Genomic DNA, 23,038 nt, shown 5'->3' with positions numbered 1-23,038 from the left:
ATAAACTTGTATATTTAATAGTATTTAAAATTATAATGAACACGTCACAAATGATTTAATGATGATACAATAAGTTTGTTACAGTAATTCGACCCAACCTTATGATATTTCTCGCTGTATTCGTTAGACTAAGCGACCTGGATTTTATTCGTCTAAACCTCTCGATGCATTCCGTTTGAATCTTCAAATGATACTGACGCCCTTCGATTTTTTCTTTGTCTTCTCTGGGAAACGATCCCCCACTACGCTCGGGTCACGCCGCCGTTCGTGTCACGTACGAAATACCGCAGACAAAATCCGACTAAACAAAGCGATAAGATAACGAAATTCCAAGCGCCTTAGCATAAGTAAGCACCGGATAACATCCGGTCACTCTATACGTTCTCAGAAATATATGACCGAAGCCTTTTCCCACTCCCACGAACAAAAGAATTTAAATACTCACCCCAAAATCATCCAAGTCAGTCTTGAATAATCACGCCTAGAGCTCGGAAGTGTATCGCAAATAAAAGTTCCTTTTTTTAATTTCTTCTTCTTTTTTTTTTCTTTATTATTTTACGTGACATTTTGGCGATCCTGCCAGGATCCATTCGCTTCAGTGAAAACGAAATTACGATTTCGGCGTACGCGCATCATTGAAGATTGAAGGATCAGCGGACCACTGCGAATCTTTGCTACTACGACGCCCTGCAGCAACTTTCAACGTTCCACTACGGTGAAACTAGACGAGAGGACTACGGTCAGCGCAGAGCAAGCCTACGAATAAGATTCGGAATCTGGAACCAACCAGAGAGGAAACATCCCAGAGACTCCTCAACGGCCATAGCTACTACGGTAAGCCGAAAATCTGGATTCATTTGTACACTACCGTACGAGAAAATCAAGTTTCTCAAGCGTTTCGAGCGTTTCGAGCTCAAATAGCAACAATAGTTCGGACTCAGTGAACTTAAATAGAATCATGTCCGCGCCGAGAAAAGATAAAATCGAAACCGTTAATACTGCCTCTGCAACCGAAGTTATGGACAATTCAACCCGTGCCACACTCGAGCGATTCGAACTTCTTGCGCGATGAATAGAAGAGGCGCAACGAATAGCCGATACCGAAAACAAAAAACGTGCAGCGGAGATAGAACTATTAGGAAAACATATCACTAAATTAAGTTTAGGACGTGACGGTACTACCGAGTTAGGCTCCCTTGTTACGATGGATGAGTCTAATACCAGCAATATTCAGAGAAAGCAACCACCTGTAAAACCTAACGAAGCGGACGATACGGACAGTGAAGAAGAAGCAGTAAGTTGTAACAACCCCATGTACGATGCAAAAACCTGCTTAGACTTTATCCCCATACTCAACGGACAAGATGATATAGGAGTAGAAGGGTTCATTAAACGGGTAAGGGAAGCTCGAGCCGAATGTAGAGAAAAACGCACATTACTACGACTAATTTTGACGCAAAGAATCATCGGAGAAGCGGAACGTAGTATCCGTCACTCTGAAATCGAGAACTACGAGGACCTATTTGAAAGCCTCAGAAAATTTGTATCTGTAAGCATTACTTCCAATGGAGCTCGTGATAAGTTGCAACGTACGCGACAAACCGAATCGGTACACAATTATGTGAAGAGGTTTCGACACAACCTCAACGAACTGATATACGCGCTCCAACATGAAATTCGCGATCCAGTACGCCGAGCAGTCGCCATAGATCTTGAAACCGAACGAGCGACCAAAATTTTCGTGCTGAATTTAAAACCCGAAATAGAGATACGCACATCAGCTACAAGGCCAAAGAATCTTCAAGAAGCGCAAGATGCAGCTTTCGAGGCGGAGTTAGTCATAGGGGAGATCGAACGCAACAAAAGATTAGGAAGAACAATATATCAACCAATTGAGAAAGCTAAAACCCGATTCCAAGGAACACCTAAACCAATGCCAAGAAACTTCCAGCAAGCTGAGCGAACGCCACTTACCCAAAGAACTCAACTGAAGTGCTTCAAATGCAGCCAAATCGGACATGTCTCCAATCAGTGTAAAAATTTTCAAACACCCAGCCAACACCCGAGACCACCAGCAGTCCACAATCTCGAGACACACAACACAGAAACGGAAACTTACGACAAAACAACGGAAGACCAAGGAAAATTCCAAGAGTCAACACCACGACAGGCAAGCTTCTCACAATACGGTTTAACACAAGGACTGGACACGAGACACACCTCATCGACACAGGAGCAGGAATCAACCTATTGAAAAGGGACAAGGTAGACTGTCAAACCTTCAAGACCGACGAACCTCGAATGTTCTCCATGGGACAAGACAGATATACCACTAACGAATTTATTATATCTAAATTGTTTGGCAAGGAACATAAATTTTATATAGTACCGGATGACTTTCCCTTAATAGAAGATGGAATAATAGGTCTACCTTGTTTAGAGAAGTATCAATATGAAATCTCCAACGATAGATTAAAACTTGACAATAATATTCTGTACTTTCAGAAACCGGAAACGATACAACCAGGCGAAAAAAGAGTTCGAACCATCTACCTCGAAGGCAAACCAACGCGAGTATGCTTCTTCAATTCTGGTGAGACAAACCATGAAATTTCTAACGACATTGATAACAGTAAAGAATTAGATCAAATTGCTAGATTTAAAACCGTAGTGAGAACAAATCATATTGAACGCGAACTCCGCGAACCCATAGAGAAAATATTAATACATTACGTCGACGTATTCAATTTAGAAACAGACCTTTTACCATGTACTAATCTGACAAAACATACAATCACATTAAAACAAGACAAAATCATAAACACCAAATCATACAGACCACCAGAGTGCCACAAACGAGAAATCGAGGAACAAATAACAGACATGCTAAATAAAAACATTATAGAAGAATCAGACTCTCCTTTCAATTCACCAGTATGGGTTGTTCCCAAGAAGTTAGACGCGTCAGGAAAACAGAAATGGAGAATAGTTATTGACTTTAGAAAACTAAACGAACTGACTGACCAAGACGCCTACCCATTACCCGACATAGAAGACATATTAAGCCAACTAGGTGACGCGAAGTTTTTCTCAGCACTCGATCTATCATCCGGTTTTCATCAAATCCCTATGGACGAAGACTCAAAGAAATACACCGCTTTCTCAACACCACAAGGACATTTCCAATTTAACAGAATGCCTTTTGGACTCAAAAACGCACCAGCCACATTCCAAAGAATGATGGATACAGCGTTACGCGGATTAATTAATAAACATTGCTTTGCATATTTAGACGACATTATTATATTTGGAAGCACTATTCAAAAACATAATGAGAACTTAGCCATAGTATTACAAAGACTAAGAGAATTAGGACTAAAAATCCAACCAGATAAATGTGAATTTCTAAAACCAGAACTCGAATATTTAGGACACATAGTAACGTCAGAAGGAGTAAAACCCAATCCGAAGAAAATAGAAGCAGTCGAGAACTTTAAAATTCCTAGAAACCTTACCGAAGTCAAATCATTCTTAGGACTCGTGGGATACTACCGGAAATTTATACGTAACTTCTCTAAAATAGCCAAACCCCTGACGGACCTAAACAAAAAAGACACCAACTTCCATTGGACGGACAAACAACAAAACAGTTTCGATACACTCAAACGAAAACTTTGTCAAGCACCTGTTCTGTCATACCCAGATTTCTCTAAAACATTCGTATTAACGACAGACGCTAGTAACGAAGGACTAGGAGCCGTACTATCACAAGACGGACACCCGTGCTGCTACATCTCTCGAACACTAAACCCTCCAGAGAAAAATTATACGACTACAGAAAAAGAATTATTAGCTATCGTATGGGCATTGAAACGACTACGACAATACTTGTTAGGAAGAAAATTTGTTATTAGAACAGACCATCAAGCCTTGAAATGGTTGAATAATTGCAAAGACCCGTCATCTAGATTAATGCGATGGAGACTAAAACTAGAGGAGTACGAATACACGATCGAATACGTTAAAGGCAAAGAAAACCCAGTCGCAGATAGCTTATCTAGAATTCACGCGATTCAAAAGGTAGAAATCCCTGAAGGAACAGTAACATTAGATTTCTTACAACATTTTAATACATGGAAAAAGAAGTCAGAAATCCCAAAGCGATTAGAAATGAAACCTAACGACCAATCCTTCTATCAATTAACTAAAACAGAATTAGGAGAGTTCGACGAGGCAATATGGTTACGGAAAATCGACAACATATTACGAAATAACAAGAAAGTAGGTATAGGAGACAATACGTTTACAGAATTAGAAAAAAACCAGATCAAACTCATACTTATATATTTCAATGATACCCGATACTCTGTCATTTTCGCGTGGGACCTAATCCAAGAATTAACCGAGGAAGAGATAGAGAAAATAATTCACGAAAATCATAACGGTACGATAGGACATTTAGGGGTACAAAAGACCTACCAAAGAATAAAGGAACGATATAAAATTCCATATTTATTGAATAAAGTCGAAGAGTTTATAAAGAAATGTGAAGCTTGTCAAAAGGAGAAATTAACGCGTATTAGACCGAAAGAAGAACCAATAATATCTGACACACCATTACAACCTAACGACAAAATTGCTATGGACATCATAGGACCTATGACCAAAACTAAGAAAGGAAACCAATTTATACTCTCAATACATGACGAACTGACAAAATACTTGATCCTAGTACCACTAAAAACACAACGGACAGAATCCATAATAAATGCACTCTTAGAACACTACATTTACATATTTTCTGCACCCAAAACAATTCTAACAGACCAGGGACAAAACTTCATTAGTGAACTTATGTTAAAATTCGAAGAGGCATTTAAGATTAAACACATTAAAACCACTAGCTTTCACCCTCAGTCAAATGGATCTCTAGAAAGAACACACGCCGTAGTAAAAGATTTAATCCGTACAAGTCTGCATGATAACAATGATAAAGAATGGGATGAGATATTAAACTTCATATGTTTGGGTTATAATACAGCCGTACACGAAGGTACCGGATTTTCACCTTTTAAACTAACGTTCGGTAGAGACGCAAACCTACCATCGGCAATCGCGAAAACTTCGAATTTAACTTACAATGATATGTTCTCACTCTGGCAAAAGCAGTTAAATAAATATTTAGATATCGCGAGAAAAACATTAATAAACAGTAAGAAACGATACCTTCGAGACCAAAAGAGAAAGATAGTTCGAATTCAAACGGTATTTAAAGAAGGAGATTTTGTATTAATCCATAATGATCACAAAAGGGACAAATTGGACACTGAATGGTTAGGACCATACAGAATCCACTCTGTCAAAACCCCTTATTACGAAATCTTAATTGATAACATTATAAAGAAAATACACGGTAATCGTTTAAAACCTTACTTTCCAGGTCGACGCTCCTCTTTATCAGAATAATATCCGCGCAAATAAATATTACACCACTAGAAGGAAACTCTGTATTCATAGAAAACATAAGGAAAGGATATTTGTATAGCGATACTGCCAATATTATTGTAGGATTAGACACTAGCGACATACACGAGCAAATAAACACGATGGAATTACATAAATCGACAATAAACTCACGCGCAATCAGCAAAGAATACACTGAAGAGTTAGACAGTTTACAAACTCGTATCAATAACCTGAAACAACTCGCAAAACACTTGAAAACGTTAATACGCACCCGAAGCAAACGAGGTTTACTTAACATCATAGGTTCCGTATCGAAAAGCCTATTCGGAACTCTCGACGAGGACGATCTTACACTCATAAACGAAAACATAGATAAACTATTCGACAACAACAATAAAATCAGGACTGTAATAGCAGATCAGACAGCACTTATTAGGAAAATTGTAAACTCGGAAAACCTAAATCACCTAGAGGAAACATATAACGATGTATTAAGACAACAACAACAGGCAAATATCGACAGATTTACGCTTAAAATGATTATGAAACTCGACACCGCGATACAAACTTTACACTTTCAATTAGACGAGATACTTAACGTCATAATATTAGGCAAACAGGGAATAATTAGCCCACAAATACTCGACCCCGATGAATTTATAGAAAACTACGCCAAAGCAATAGGCAGGCAGACGTACAACACCGCAATCTCTGCCAAAACCGAACATTTTCAGTTCATACTCGACATCAGTGATCTTAAAATCTTCACAATAGGTGACAAAATATTCTTTAAAATCATAGTACCTTTAGTCTCTAACACGGAATGGAATATATTACAGGTATATCCTATCCCGAGTAAGAGAAACGGAGTATTTTTGACTCCAGTAGTCGAACATCAGATCTATTTAACTTCAGGACTTTCATTTATAAACACTGATATCGAATATCTCGACAAACTTTGTAAAGAACGAGCCGGAACCACTATATGCAAGCAAACAATACCAATCCATGACAGAAACTCGAGAACCGATTGTCACAGCGAAATAATAAACTTCAAAAATCATATCGAACATTGCCAAATAACTTTGTTTAAGATTGAAGACATTAGCTTTATACCACTCAGAACTAGCAACAGCTACATTGCGATACCGGCGAACCCGATAGAAATAGACACAATTTGCCAAACGAAACACACCTTGCAAAAACTTGACAAGCCCTCTATTATAAGAGCCAACACTTCCTGCGATTTATTGTACAAAGATGAACACATGCGTATAGGCGAGACGAAACACGAAGTCAAATACGAAATCAAAACTAAGATCCTAGCGCTCAAAACAAACGATAGCTTCACTCATCTGTTAGATAAACTCGAGCGAGCACCAAAGATAATAGATAACTTACAAGGATATAAGACCACGATCGATAAAATAGGTGACGAGATAAAAAATCTTAATTTCGAACATAGAATCAAGAGTATACAGTATTGGGGGTTAACCACGATCCAGATATTAGGGTACATAGCATTAAGCATGATAGGTATATACGGATTAAACAAGATGGGGGTATTCAAATGCGTCAAGAAATGTATACCGAATAGTTTATGTATTAATTTATTTTGCTGTCGAAATGAAACCGTGATCAATAGCCACAATGCCACATCCCCACCAAGCGCCCCGGTCGCAACATCCAACATCCATAACCCAACCGACTCATACCACCTCGAAGAAGAAGAGGAATCAGCTGTGATTTTCAAGCCACGCCGAGTCCGATTCCACAAGAGTCTCCTGAGGAAAACTTGAGGGACCAAGTTCAATCTAAGAAGGGGGGAATGTCACGTACGAAATACCGCAGACAAAATCCGACTAAACAAAGCGATAAGATAACGAAATTCCAAGCGCCTTAGCATAAGTAAGCACCGGATAACATCCGGTCACTCTATACGTTCTCAGAAATATATGACCGAAGCCTTTTCCCACTCCCACGAACAAAAGAATTTAAATACTCACCCCAAAATCATCCAAGTCAGTCTTGAATAATCACGCCTAGAGCTCGGAAGTGTATCGCAAATAAAAGTTCCTTTTTTTAATTTCTTCTTCTTTTTTTTTTCTTTATTATTTTACGTGACATTCGCGCCTATGATCACGTTTGCCACTTTCTTTGTGTAGATGAAATAACGGACCTAATGCGAATCGACGTTTCTAGAACTCGCTGCTTGATGACAACTAAGCGCTTGTCACGTAATTTTAAATGATATAGGATTGGTTCAGCAAATGGTTGTGTTTATTGATAGCACAGTTAGGTGTCTTTTCTGTACAGCAGGATTACAAGAACTAACTGGACCCGTCTCGTACTATTTAGGAGGAAAGCTCGGTGTGGGTGTTCCCTTTTGAACTAAGAACGCGGATTCGTTGTTCACACTTTTCGGTAGAAAAGTGAGGATAACGATCCGCGATGCCCATTGGTTATAGCCAATGTTAATAACTAAAATACGAGGAGAAAGTCTCCTGTAGATGTAGCTCATGTGTCCTTATTCCTGGGAAAAACCAGCTATTTCGCTGGGCCCATATGCTTTCTCCGTAATTAGCAAGAGCGTACAACAAACCTAAGGACCGTTCAAAGGACCATCCATAAACCGAAAATACTTATATGGATAGAAGTTAAGCTAAAAAGATTCGGTTTATGATTGTTACTTGGGTTTATTGCGGGTCAGTGTAACGAAAGGTAGGCCTTGACGCCCAGACCTCGAGGAACCTCGCAAGGACCATCGCATCTAGCGTAATACGGGTCAGGTAGAAATTCAATCCGTGACACGTTTGTCGCTACATTGTATATATTTTGCCGGTCATATAAGACGATCTGTCTGCGACACTGTAGTACCACGAGCGACAGTTAGGAATATGGCCTATAGTAAGCCTCGAGGCGTAACACAGACTATGGATAAAGAAATAGAATGACTTTATAAGAATGAAACTTGGGAATTGGTAGAGAAGGTAAAAGACAAAGAAGTATTAGATGTAACGTGGATTTACACGAGGAAATCGGATGACAAGTATAAGGCTAGGTTAGTGGTAAGAGAATTCCAACAAAAGAATGTAATTGATGATATATATTCTCCAGTAGCGAGTAATCAGAATATATTTTTCTTATATATTTATCTTAAAAATATTGTTATCGTATTGTTGTCAAAATGGATTAATCATTGAACAAATGGATGTAGAATCTGCCTCTTTTAAATGGTGAAGTAAGCTCGGAGGTGCATGTAAATCAACCAAAAGGATATGCAGACGGAACGAATAGAGTGTGTAAATTATCAAAAGCGCTTTATGGGTTAAAGGAAAGTCCAAGGGATTGATATGAATGTTTTCATAAGTATGTGACAAGATTAGGGATTAAGAAGAATGACATAGGATAACATAACAAGTTGTGCTTATATATTTATAGAAAGCGAGAAGATGTTGTTTATTTGCTAATATACGTAGACGATCTGTTGATCTGTAACAGAACAAAAACAGATTAAAGATACAAAGTGTAAAAAAGTTATTGACTGATTTCACGTGCCGCGACCCGCGCGATCCGTGGCGCGAAAGTAAAATTGATAAATTCCTTTAAACCGAGATAATTAAAACGTTTATTCGAAACCGTGTTTACAATATTTGAAGTGAAAGGCAGTTAAAGTCGTTAAAAACTATATCTTGCGAAAACTCATTTAACTACGTTTTTATATTATGTTTTTATAATGACATTATGATGATTTAAATTGTAAACAATGTAGGCAGTTATACAAACATTGGGGATCTTCTCAAACATTGTCAAAAGAAAGACTCTGACGTTTCTTCATCTCCGACAGATATAAATGTAGCGATCCAAAGAAGTCAGCAGTAGTTTTGAAGTTCGAGTTTGAGTTTGAGTTTGAGTTTGAAAATATTTACCGTTTGGTTATCGAGTAAATTAATTAGCATTCATCCATTGAAGAATAAGTTATCATTTGTCTATCGAAGAATCACCTGTCAATCGAAGAATTTCATACCTATCAGTCAATTGTCAATATCGAAATTGAGTGAGATTTAAATAAAACATTTGAAATCGATGATCTATTTTCGAACAACTTTAATCCTTTCCCGTGCCAGTATTCCTGCACATAGCAGGTTAACCGAAAATGGAGCTTATTGCCAATTGCATTAAACGTCAATTGACGCTACCTTTTCGTCGGTTACTAAATAGAACGTACATCTGCACTACAGCGGTCATCGTATCAAGCACAGCAATCATAATCAAATAAGGTAGAAACTCATTATAGAACCTTACAAGTGTTCAAACAGCCGTCTGCGGATTCAGTGCTGCTTTATTTGTTTACATCCGACTTAGACCGCGAGACCGAGCTAACTGGGGGGAAAGAATAGAAAACATACGTTCTCCAATATTTGAAGAACTACTTAAATTTTTAAACGATCGCTGGAAGGTATTAGAACTTAGAAACAACACTAAAACATAAACCCCGTCCGTATAACTTGCGCTATCGGAACCAAGAAGACATACGTAAATTCCGTGAATCCAAACCAAACATTTATCTCACAATCTCGAATTACGTGCAACTTTTGTAATGGATCTCACGCCTCACGATATCGTCAAAAATTCTTGCCAATATCAGTACCCTAGCGATCAAAACTCGTGAAAGAGAGGAACCTTTTCTTAGATAATTTACTTACTAGTCATTCCGTTGAAGAACGTCCAGCGAGCAGCTGCACTCGAATATGGGTAATTCATCGCAGCGAATTCAAACTAGCATGTCACTCACCAGTATTTTTCCTATTGAAATATGTGAGGTGTTGTTGGATGTACGTAAATAATAAATACTCTCGATGTTCAACAACAAAGTTTATTTAACAATTAATAGTCAACAATCAACAATCAACAATCACGCATCTCGAATATGTATGTATGCTTCGCTGTTACGCTAGACCCTTCGCACTTCACTGTTCGAAAGGGAATGAATCTTTTGTTTAAAATCAACGGATTCTTTTCTTTATTGTCCGTCGATATCCCCACTACGCACGCGTTTGTTAGACGTTCATGACGATTGCCGCGTATGCATTCTTCCGAATATTCGGCGAAAGGACCGTAGGGATATCGATGGTACTGTAACGTTAATCACATCTCAATCCCCATCAGAGACCAAACCGCACGCTGAGGGCAAGATGGCAACCAGATGTCTACACATCCTTGTTTCTCCTCAACCTTCTTGTTTCTTTTTATAATCTGAGTTGTGACTTGTGATTTTACGTGACAGTACATTGGGCATGTCGGCCTTATGCTTTGATGGTAAAGCGCTTTGTGTCGCGAAGCCGTCGGAAAGTTCCGCCTTCGGATGCCACCACATATGTATAATTTTGTGTACTAGACTGGATTAATCGCGCAGTAGTGACACGTGTATGTGGATATAAATGTATGGATGTATGGATAAATGTTTCTTTTCTCTCTTTCCTTCTAAATTTACTGTAATTATGTTATATTGTTTATAATGTATAGGACGGTACATATTGTAGAAACACGAAAAATAGAAATTTTATCTATTGAATATTTATTTTGTCATGTACTAAGAAAATTTAATCATGTCTTTAACAATTGGTGCAAATAAATTGGTGACGAATTAAGGGATGTATTTTTATTGCTTCTTTTCTGGCTGGTAATTGGCAACCGGCTTGTAACATTTCAGTTGAATTATAAAATTCAAATAAAATAATATATAATTATAAAATAATCTTTTTATGAAATTCTTCGACTGATGGAAAAAGTAAGTGTTACAGGATTGGAAATAGGAAGTACAATATGGCAGAATTGTTTCTAACGTCGATATAGAATTTCAATCATCATTTATAAAAATGCTATTGAAGTAAGTAACATCTGTTTATCCACCAGATAAACTCAGAATTAATAAGAATTTATTGTCTCAATAATATCCACCGATTATATATAACACCTTCTCAAATAATAAGTATAGACAAATACGGTAGAATACAGGTCGGTTTATTTTTATTTATTTTTATTTTATATTTATTTATTTCCTTAATTCACTAGAAAAGATTCTATCCAAATCGGTGACCGAACAATTGTGACTTCTCCTTGTTAGTTTTAAGTCTAGTTAGGGAACTTAAATTCCAATATGATTACGCTTTCATTTATCAATCCAAGATTGTCAGATAAAATTATCAGAAAAGTTATACTAATCCATATCAACCTTTGCAAATAAAAATTTTTCAAATTCTTTTTCATACTAGGTGTCCATCGCAATAGTTGCCATGATTTTTTAGACATTTTCACCAATGTAGTGAAAAAACATTTGGTGCAAAGGTTAGTCAATAGTTAGTGATAACAAATTACAATCATAAAAGTTTCGAACGAGCTTTGTTTCGTTACCTTAACTTTTTAATTTAGAACCATATAATTTCCTTTATCTGGTATTCGAGATAGCATCAGGATGAGGTGTCATATATGTATATGTATATCTTTTTTTTATACGCGAGGAAATCCTCATGGACACCCCGCCGCTTTTCTGGGAAGCGGCGGTATTATCCCGGGACCTTTTTCGAATTGCTGTTGGAGCACTTCAGCGTCCTCTCCTATTCTGAGAGAGTCATTCCTCGGGTCTAGTTTGGGCATTGAGAGGGATCGCCGCTCTCAACGCTATACTCTGGGCAATCATACAAGTCCGAGGTGATCTCAGATCCTCCTCGACGTGACGAACCCTATGACCACTTAGGGCGGCGCAAGGCTGCCCTTCGTCGCGGAACACTACAAGGGTGAGAAGATCTCACTCGCTACCCCTCTGAATGCTCCTTTGCAAGCATTACTTCTTTGCAATAGGTGCGGAATGCTAGGAACTCCTGTTGCCCCCTCAACATCTCTTCCACAACTGACGAGGGGTCCAAACTTTCACAAATCGCTAGTCGCAGGGTACAGTGGGGAGCCTCTCACGCCGGACAAAACTCCAGCGTATGCTGGGTCGTGACCTCGCCTTCACCGCAATAGTGACAGATTTTCGTCACCTCTCTTCCAATTTTTTGCAGGTATTTCCCGAATACTCCATGTCCGGCGAGCACCTGCGTCATTCGCAAGGATAAATGGAGCCCTTCGCAGTCCCTCGAAACTTCCCAATTCGGGAGGACTGATCTAACGACTCAGTGGCCACGGAACTGATCTTCGGCGAATAGGTCGCAGCGCCACCACTCCCATACCTCTCGCGTAGCTTCCCCTGAATGTCTCGGACCGCCTGCCCGGCGGGGGAGGAGTTCCCGCTCGATCCCAGGTCCCTCAGGTTTTCATACACCCGTCGGAGTGCCAAGACCTGGAACTCGAACGGAGGAGACGCCGCCAGAACAGACGTCGCCAGAACAGACGCCGACGCATAAGATACCGTCCGGTATCCTCTTATGATTCTGATGGCAGTCGTCCCATGTAACCTCCTCAGAAAAAGCAGGCTGCGACGACTCGCCATCAGATCTCTTGCCCACGCCAGAGCCCCGTACAGGACTCGGGAATGGACGACTCCCTCATATAGTCAGAGCGCTCCGACCTCGGCCCCACCGATATTTGGCAGCAAGCCATATAAAGCGTTGGCTGCCGCCTTCACTTTGGGGACCATGAGCCTGACGTGCGGACTGAACGTCTATTGACTGCTGATGGTGAGGCCCAGATATTTCATCTGAAGCTTAACCTCGACATCCTCCCCGTTCATATCCAAACTCAGGCCTGGCGGAGGAGCACCCCTACGCAGTCAATCGTAAAACTATATAGCCTCCGACGAGGCTGGGGTCGCCTTCAGGCCCAACCTGCGTACAGCACGCACCGCGCACCGATGCTTAGGCTGATCTACTTTCGTTCGTGAAAGGAGGTTTGCTCGCGCACAGACATATTTCGGCTAATTTTTAATTGACGGTAGCTAAAGAACATAATATCTAAAACGCAATTCTTTTATTGATTTTCGTCTTATTTCGCCGTCAAGAATCACTCCTTAAGTTTTCTAATACCTATAGCCGAATATCCTGTATATATATGTCGGGTTGGCGTTAGGGGCGTTTAATGAATCTTCACCAGTGTTGTTCATGGTTGTCGCACAGATGTTTATTACACAAGTATGGCTGATACAAGATTGACGAGCGGACGCGGTAACTGGACGCTAATGACAATGGCCCTAGGTTCGATATAGCGAATCCACGGTCCACGGGATAACGAATATACTTTGCTTCAAAGTCTAAGTCGGACTCGACTTACTACTCGTGATACAAGGATCGCTTGATTGACTCTTAGCTAATGAGACTGCCAGAAAGGGAATGACTTTCCGTCACGACGACGCTGCAGAGGAAAACTATTATGGGATGTGCCTAAGGGCACGAGATCATCGGATTCGTCAAAGAAAGCCTCCACTCGGAGGGTGAGGGAAATAGACGCTGCTGTTAATTGGTCAATTTCTATGTTGGCGGTTAGAAAAGGATGCTAGCCGCCCTAGAGAGAGAGTTCCTAGCAGGCAACGTCGTACGTGACCAAATCAGGTTTTCCCATAACTTCCCGCAATAGGTGACAGATTTACAGGCTGATAGAATAAAGACTGTTTGTCAATCTGAAGGACTTTAGTTAACTAAGTCCTAAGATTTGTAACGGTTCCTCAGGCTATCTGAACATAAACTGTAAACGATGCATCGGCATCTGGCGATCATCTGGCCGAAAGAATGGGGTCTGTGTGTGGCGAGCTGCGGGGCTGTTGGAATGTCTTATTGTCAAGTGTCTGTACTGCCAATTCTTTAAAGGAAAGCTATGTTACTTTATATCTCTGTTAGGTGGAACGTTCATCCCGTGACCGTGGCTACGCTCGGCGACCGGTTGTCGCCTCGAGCCCAAACTCATTGTCTCAAGTTTCGAATGACTGTGTCTGGGTTATTTCGTAAATGCTACAGTATTGAGGCTTTTCCAAATAATTCCAACGGGGGGGGGGGGCGGTGTCCTTTCATCTCCGGCATACATATATACACATGTCATATAATCTGAGCGAATAAAACACATATGTTTAGCTAAGAACTATTACTTTTAATTACATAAAGTATATTCTTTCTTAAATTTTATATGCTCTTTGATTTTAATTGTGTTCTTGTTCATTAACACATAACTTTCAATTTATTTCTTTGGCAAGTTTTACATCCTACACAAAACCATTAACTTGTAAATCATTATATTGTTATATTTAATACATTTTGTATCATACTTTTTCTCTGTAATTATCAAGGAACATAATTTTCCAAATTAAATAGTAAATCACGTAACAACTAAGTTAACAATTAACAAATTCTCTTACCTACATATTTCTAATCATCATACCTGTTTTAAAATTGACAACAGAATGAAACTATTCTTCTCAAACTATATTTACTAACAATAAGCGTAATAATTTCTACGTAGTAAGAGATTCGATCTTTATCTCATGAAAAGTTTGTAACATTAGAGCTGCTGTAGCATTTAATTTAGGTGCTTGATTAGTTATCATTGCTAAGATTCACCGATAAAGCTTTTTTGAACTAAATACTATATAGTTATATATATAGTTATTATATTGAAAAGTTGTTAAAAGAAATGAGATGAGAAAGTACACATTCAAATTTATATTATTACTGTTGCATAATTTACGCATATATTCCTAATATGCTGGCTAGAATCGCACCATAAGTCTACAATTCTTTTTTTTTTTTTTTTTTTACTATATTAAACATTTTTAAATTCTGACTATAAATATGACCGAACCAATTTATGTAGACATGTTTATTTAGACATATTTAACAGATTTTTCTGTTTGTAACATTTGAGATATGTGTAATTTTGTATGCTACACTAGATTAGCCGAGTAGTTGTGACACACATATATGAGTATTAATGTATGAAAGTATGTGCGCCACAGCGTCTCGTAAAACAGATGAATGCAACTGTTCCGTTAGTAGTCTGGTATAGAAGATGGTGAAACAAAGAGAGTGCTGAGACGCGTGCATTTGTATATCGACGAAGATCTTGTAAATCACATATTAAATAAATCTGAAACTATTTTGATATCAATTCTAAGTATAATCCAAATGTTTCTATACATTTATTTCGGCAATTAAGATTCACAATTCTAAACAATAATACAAAACTCTATTTCAATAACATTACTATGACGCATCCCAGTATAAAGTGTTAATCAATAAGTTTCTAGAGTCTGGTATCTATTGATTCACTCAGATTAGATTTGTATATTCTGCATTTCGCCACCAAGTACAAACATGTAGGCCGGATACACTGAGATGATTAACACGTGGCCAAAGCCTAAGGCAAACAAGTGTCGTTAGAAGTCGTACCAACTTAGCATGTAGGAACTAGTAATCATACCAACCCACTATTTCCTCCACACAAAGATCTTCTAAGGACCCTCAAAATGTAAAATGTATCACAATGAAAGAAGTTAATAGATTATCGTAGATATTAAATTTTGGGAGGATTCCAAACTTGGACATAATTAATAGTAAAATTATGAAGGAATTTCACCCGAAACTCATTAGGATGCTAATAATCATATTCAATGCCATCAGGATTATTTATTATTTCCTTACTATCTGGAAATTATCTAATGATGCTACACAAACCTAAGAAAGGCGTCCATTTGGCTATATCAATTCTGTCCGAGCAGCTGAACTAAACAGACGTAAGAAACTGAGCTCCAGTACAAGTGCGACAAGCAGTGAATTTAGGCAATTGAAACGCCAAGGAACACTGTCAAATGGTAAATGTTCCAGAATGCAACAACAAATACCGTCAATCAAATTCACAAACAACGGTGAAATATACTACATAAATAAAGCTACAAACACGATAAGTCGAAAACAGCCACTTAACAAAGAACTGGAATGCACGGCTATAAAAGAAATGGAAACATTACAAAAGCAAGCGGAGAGCAACTGCAACGACGAACTACCTTATCAAGATGAAAACTGGGAGATAGCAACAGCTCTCAAAAAGTATAAAATAATACCAGGCATAAGCACTACAAATATTTCCGATACAGAAACGCAAAAGTGACTGCAAGATATGCCACTGCAAAATTCTTTCAGCTCATTGGTAGAAGATGTAGATACAGACACAAAAGAAAAAAGCACAACACATATCGTTAAATCACCACCAATCTACGCCGATGCCCAAATATTAGATCCCCTTATTGGACTATTAAACAACACTACCGGAACAGAAAACTACATTATAAAGCAATTAAAACAGGAACAAGCCAAAATGTAAACAAATACTCCAGAAATCTTTAAAAAAGTGACAAAAGCACTAGATGAGAAAAACGCTGCATATCACACATACCAGTTCCAAAGAGAGAAGAGCTACAAAGTAGTAATTAGAGGACTATATTCAAGAACAGATATCAAAAATATCTGTACACCAAGTAAGGACAATAAATAATATAACCAGATACGATACGAAACAGCCATTGCCACTGTTTTTAATTGAACTTGAACCTAAAACAAGAACAAAATCCTAAACAAAATGGTAACTATTGAGCCACCTCTTTGTAAGAAGTGCATACCTCAATACATACGGTTTCCACAATACGGACACACAAAAAACTACTGCAACAGAAATACGGCGTGTGTCAAATGCGCAGGAAGAAACCTCACGACGAACTGCCCATAGACAGAATAAATGGACGAAATAAAATGTTATGACTGTAATGGAAACCACCTAGTGAGCGATAAAGGCTGCACAGTCAGAAAACAACTACAACGAAAACTGTTTCCATCTTTTCGAAAGAGTACATACGGCAACTATCTCTCACAACAAGAAACTACTGAATCGGAGCCAACACCAAATGTACAATACGTATGAAATACTAACCATAGAAACACCAATACCTTTGGTAGCCGAAGTTATGCACAAGGAACTAATCAATCGGCACCCTAAAGCAATCGAGTCCAAACCAACAACAATACCGGCGCTACTGAAATCAACGCAGTACTCAGACAACAAATACAACAAATGTCCAATTGTAGTTAACTCCAATGGTCTACAACAACGGGCCTTCGAACCTGAAACATTTCTGTACCACAATAATATTAGCATGTTACTTGTTTTAGAAATACATTTCACACTAAAAAGCTACGTGAAAATACCATATAACACGATCTATGATGCCAAACACTCCTCAGGGAAAGCACACGGAGGAGCCGCAGTGATAATAAAAAACGATATCAAATACCACATACATAGTCAAAATAGTCAGGAACACGTTCAGGCAACCACCGTTGCAATACTAATTAACAGCAATTATTTCCAGATGTCAGTAGTATATGCATCATTGCGACATAAAACTACATTACATAAATGGGAACAATATTTTCAGCCCTTCGGTGATAAATACATCGCAGCGGCCGATTGCAATGCAAAGCACATGGCTATGGGGCTCAAGAATTAACATACTTCGAACACTAAGGAAATATATTGGAACTAGTAATCTCAACATATTATCCTCAGGAAGAGCAACATATTGGCCGAAACATCTGAGATGGAAATATGATTGTAGTAGTGGTGGCGATAGTGCGCTACTGTTGGTGTAGAGGCCGAGATGAGTTCTGCTGCTAGTGTAGATGTCGCTGCTAGGATACTGCTGCTTTTCTTTTCATTCTTGTATCGTGAAAGAAAAATCAGACTACGGTCGCCGGGATTTGTACCCGGGTCCCGAACGTTCGTAACCTAAGGCGCTAATCACTGCTCTGCCGTCGTCCGACCCTAGTTGGTGTCGAGTGCCGCTACAGATTTAAACAAAATTCCTGACTTGCTTGATTTTGCAGTTATAAATGGACTAAAAGCATACAATTTAGAAATAACACCCAATCTTGAGCTTAGCTGCAATCATATATCGATAATAATAGAGTACACAGGTAAACCAATAATTTACAGCAATCCAGAGTCGCTTTGCAATAAAACCACCAAATAGCAAAAACTCAAAAAACTAATTGAGAACAAAATCAATTGAAATATTCCAATAAAAACATCCGAATACATTAAATAGGCAGTAATAACATTGACAGAAATTATATAAGAAGCAGCATGGACAACTGCTATTTGTGAACTAGATAACAGGCAAACAAAAATAATTCCAACAGACATAATCGACGCCACCAATTGGTCGATCCCGAATTTCGGTTAGATTAAAAGAGGCAGTTTGACTGATTATAACACTATTCAACGCCCTATGGTATGCCAGAAACGAGGATATACGCGAAGACTTAAAAATACCAAGGGTCAAAGAAGAAATCGTCAAGTAGGCAAAAAATATACAAGGATAGAAAGGCAACATATCCTAACCAGCTGGTTGCTGAAGCAAACAAAGCTCTCATAGAAATAAGACAAAAATGAAAACACCCCAGTGACTGAAGAAATAAAATAGCCAAACTCGTAGTTGGTATGCCGCTGGAGGTAGCTATCCACATGTTATTTAGCAATTAAGTCATAAAAATGTACCGAATGTCCAGCTGAACAAATTGTAAAATACAAATAAAAAAATAACAAATAATAAATAATAAAAAAATTGAAGATATAAAAGATAAAGAGAGCGTAAGTACAAAGAGACCATTTTGCGTCTTTTCTTGTCCTCCATATCCAGTTGAATCTTGATTATCGGAACTAATAATGATAAATGTGTTTGAATAATAGAACAACAGATTTTTCTGTAATGAATGTCATATACTTCAAATCAAATGGTACAGGCAAACAATTAGACACTATATAAAGTCGTACGCGTTCCACAATTTCTTATCACTAAATCATATTATTTTTCTTAATATATTTTTTAATATACACGTCATAGAAGCAATTCCTCCGAGTTACTTCATTTTGTACTTCAAACGATGTAAGCTATTTGGGAGCTATGAATAAGAAGGCCCAGCTTCATCGTCGACAATATCTACGTCCCCTTGATCCAAAGCATTGGTTTCAAAATCTTGAAGAACTTCGTCGGTACATACCTTAATGACTTTTTCATGTGCGCAATCAGCTTCAAACCATTTTGCCACATTGCGTGTATTGCACCGTCGCCATCCAGGTATCCTATGCAGCAATCTAACTGTTCTAAGTATGTCACTTCTCCTTTTGTTTGCGGCCACATTACGCTTCATTTTATGTCCCAAAAGCTTGTTCCACGCCCTTTTTATTATGGCTTTCTCGACACGTGACCAAGCATCATCTACAATGCGGCAGCAATCCCACATGTTTAATGTTGCATGGAGTTCCATCACTTCTTTCATCGTATTGCATGTTGGTAACGGTCTTAATATTTTCGCCAATTCTTCTCGGTACTTTCGCTTGAAATATACGATTAATCCATAATTTATTGGTTGTATGTGTTCTGATACGTTAGGTGGAAGAGTCATAACTGTAACGAAGTTATCTTTTTTATTTAGATACTCGAGATCGTAAAGCGACTTAACATTATTTAGTAACAAAAATGTTTTCTTTCTGTACCCTTTCTGCTTTTGTCTTTCTTGAACTGATTTTAAGAAATGGTTTTCGAACCATTTATTAAAGATGGTACTGTCCATCAAAGCATTGCTGTTTGAGCTGTAAATAGTTGATAAGGCATTCGTATTGAAATTGTCTAATTCCGGATTTTCCTTAACGCTGCCGACTATTAGTACCGGCAACTTGTGACATCCGGTAGCATTTGCACAAAAAAAAGCAGTAACGTGATCTTCCAACATTTCATTTTGTTCTATCTCATCCGAATGCTGAAAAATCGAAGTTTCTGTTGGTACTGCTTTCCACATCATTAATGTGTAAACGACATTGTAAACGTTCTCCAATGTACACCCCTCGTCTTTTAGACGTTCATTAAAATTAGCTTTGAAGGTATTTAGTACATCATCAGTTGGGTTTGGAAATTCCGGATTCATATACTCTTCACTAATACGGTGACGTTCTAGAAAGCTATATAGCCAACCGTTACTGGCTTTAAAATAAGGATGTATGTTTAATTTTTTATTAATTTCCAGAGCTTTTTTCCGTATACTTGCTCCTGATAATAGTATGTTATATCCCCTACATTTCATTAACCAATGGAAAAGAATTCTTTCTAAATTCCTTATCTCGCGCCATGATATACATTTTTTGGTACTTTTAGTAGTCACTATGTTGCTCTCGAATTGTTTTTTAATCACTTCCCTCTCAGCATATATAATGCTCAAGGTGGATAGTGAAATACCGTACTGTTGTATTATGGTTTTTCGAGGCACTCCTCTATCTTTCATCTTAATGATGTCATATTTCTCGGCACTTGTCAAAAATACAGATTTTCGTTTTGGCGGCATTATTGTTTGAAACGTTTCGAATGTAAATACCGTACTGAAATTTTGTGACCAGACTTTGTTTCGACAGTTCTCGTCGTCGACAACTTGGATTGGGGGAAAACAAATACTACATGAACTATATACACACATAGCTATATACGTATGTACGATACACTATAGAGAATTATACAACATTCTGATGATAGAACGTTCGGATGATGTATGTACGCAATCTATAATCGAGGTTATGCTGTATATCAAAATAACAAATAATATTTGACCAAGAATTGATAGAAGCAGGCCGCCCGAAAATGAGAACTTATTATGAAATTATTATGAGAATAATAAGAACAATTTTATTTGCAAATAGTTCATAAATAAATGGTTTCCTATAACTGAATTTATACTTCTGCCCATCCCATAAAGCGTAAACTTTTTGAAAAAACAAACAACTCATTGATTCTACGAATATTCCAAACGTTTTTTTCAGAGATTTATTTTTCAAATATTTTTGCGTATTTTGTAAAAGGAAAAAATAACAAATTTAACTATCAAGATAAACGAATTAAAAATCAATTGTTATGTTGTTATTGTGCTTTATTCTTGATATCGAGTAATTTGAAAACAGAAACTTCCTCCGTAGAAACTTCAACGTAGGTTCTACCTATGAAATTTGAATTGACGAAGAAAGCGTTTCATACTTTCTACATAAAATGATTACCACTAGTGTTAGTTTGACTCATTTTAGACGTTTTGGTCCATCTTCTTCTCGTAGCGAATAATTCCTACTTTGTAATTTAAACGTGTGTAATTTAAATATATAAGGTCTTCATACAGGTAGTAGCCATCAGTTTTTCTCATAAATGATAAATATTTGGGAAAAATGCAAGGATACACAATTTTACTATCTTTTATTACCAACGTGATAACGTACATCAATGACCAGGTGGACCAGTACTAGAACACTAATTTCCCGCTCCTAAGACGTTTTGTGTATATATAATAAATATAACGTATTGGCGTCGTAATACAATTATAATGTGTGGTGTATGTCAATTTGTTTGTTTGCAGTGTTGAAAGTCACTTCCCTACTTCGTAAGTTCAAATCTGTTTACTTGAAACTTAAACACGTTGTTTGGGAAATAGCTCACTATTCTGTAATTATAAGTGTTACGTCGCGCGAGATGGTCCCTGCGACGTCTATCTCGGTCTGGCCGCCAAGGTCTACCCCTCATTACACTGACCCGCAATAAACCCAAGGAACCACCATAAACCGAATCTTTTTAGCTTAACTTCTATCCATATAAATATTTTCAAGGAACACTGTCAAATTGTAAAAGTTCCAGAATGCAACAACTAATACCGTCAATCAAATTCACAAACAACGGTGAAATATACTACATAAATAAAGCTACAAACACGCTAAGTCGAATACAACCAATTAAAAAAGAACTGAAAAGCACAGCTATAAAAGTAATGGAAACATTGCAAAAGCAAGCGAAGAACAACTGTAACGACGAGCCATCTTATTAAGATGAAAACAGGAAGGCAGCAAGAGCTCTCAAAAAGAACAAATTAATACAAGACACAAGCGCTATAAATATTTCCGATACAGAAACGCAAAAGTGACTGCAAGATATGCCACTGCAAAATTCTTTCAGCTCATTGGTAGAAGATGTAGATACAGACACAAAAGAAAAAAGCACAACACATATCGTTAAATCACCACCAATCTACGCCGATGCCCAAATATTAGATCCCCTTATTGGACTATTAAACAACACTACCGGAACAGAAAACTACATTATAAAGCAATTAAAACAGGAACAAGCCAAAATGTAAACAAATACTCCAGAAATCTTTAAAAAAGTGACAAAAGCACTAGATGAGAAAAACGCTGCATATCACACATACCAGTTCCAAAGAGAGAAGAGCTACAAAGTAGTAATTAGAGGACTATATTCAAGAACAGATATCAAAAATATCTGTACACCAAGTAAGGACAATAAATAATATAACCAGATACGATACGAAACAGCCATTGCCACTGTTTTTAATTGAACTTGAACCTAAAACAAGAACAAAATCCTAAACAAAATGGTAACTATTGAGCCACCTCTTTGTAAGAAGTGCATACCTCAATACATACGGTTTCCACAATACGGACACACAAAAAACTACTGCAACAGAAATACGGCGTGTGTCAAATGCGCAGGAAG

At 37.9% G+C, this 23,038-nt stretch overlaps 1 protein-coding gene across 1 annotated transcript; it reads right to left on the bottom strand.

Annotated features, from left to right (window-relative positions):
• Positions 1-19,403: 19,403 nt before the first annotated feature.
• On the bottom strand, positions 19,404-20,840 carry LOC132909093 (jerky protein homolog-like). The gene has a single exon (XM_060963683.1). It carries the CDS (start codon positions 20,838-20,840, stop codon positions 19,404-19,406), a length of 1,437 nt encoding a protein of 478 aa, XP_060819666.1.
• Positions 20,841-23,038: the final 2,198 nt, after the last annotated feature.

Source organism: Bombus pascuorum, chromosome 7, assembly GCF_905332965.1.
Source record: "Bombus pascuorum chromosome 7, iyBomPasc1.1, whole genome shotgun sequence".
In the NCBI taxonomy this organism is placed as follows: domain Eukaryota; kingdom Metazoa; phylum Arthropoda; class Insecta; order Hymenoptera; family Apidae; genus Bombus; species Bombus pascuorum.
The sequence above is the reverse complement of the archived record's forward strand: the minus strand, read 5'-3'. Positions and strand labels throughout refer to the sequence as shown.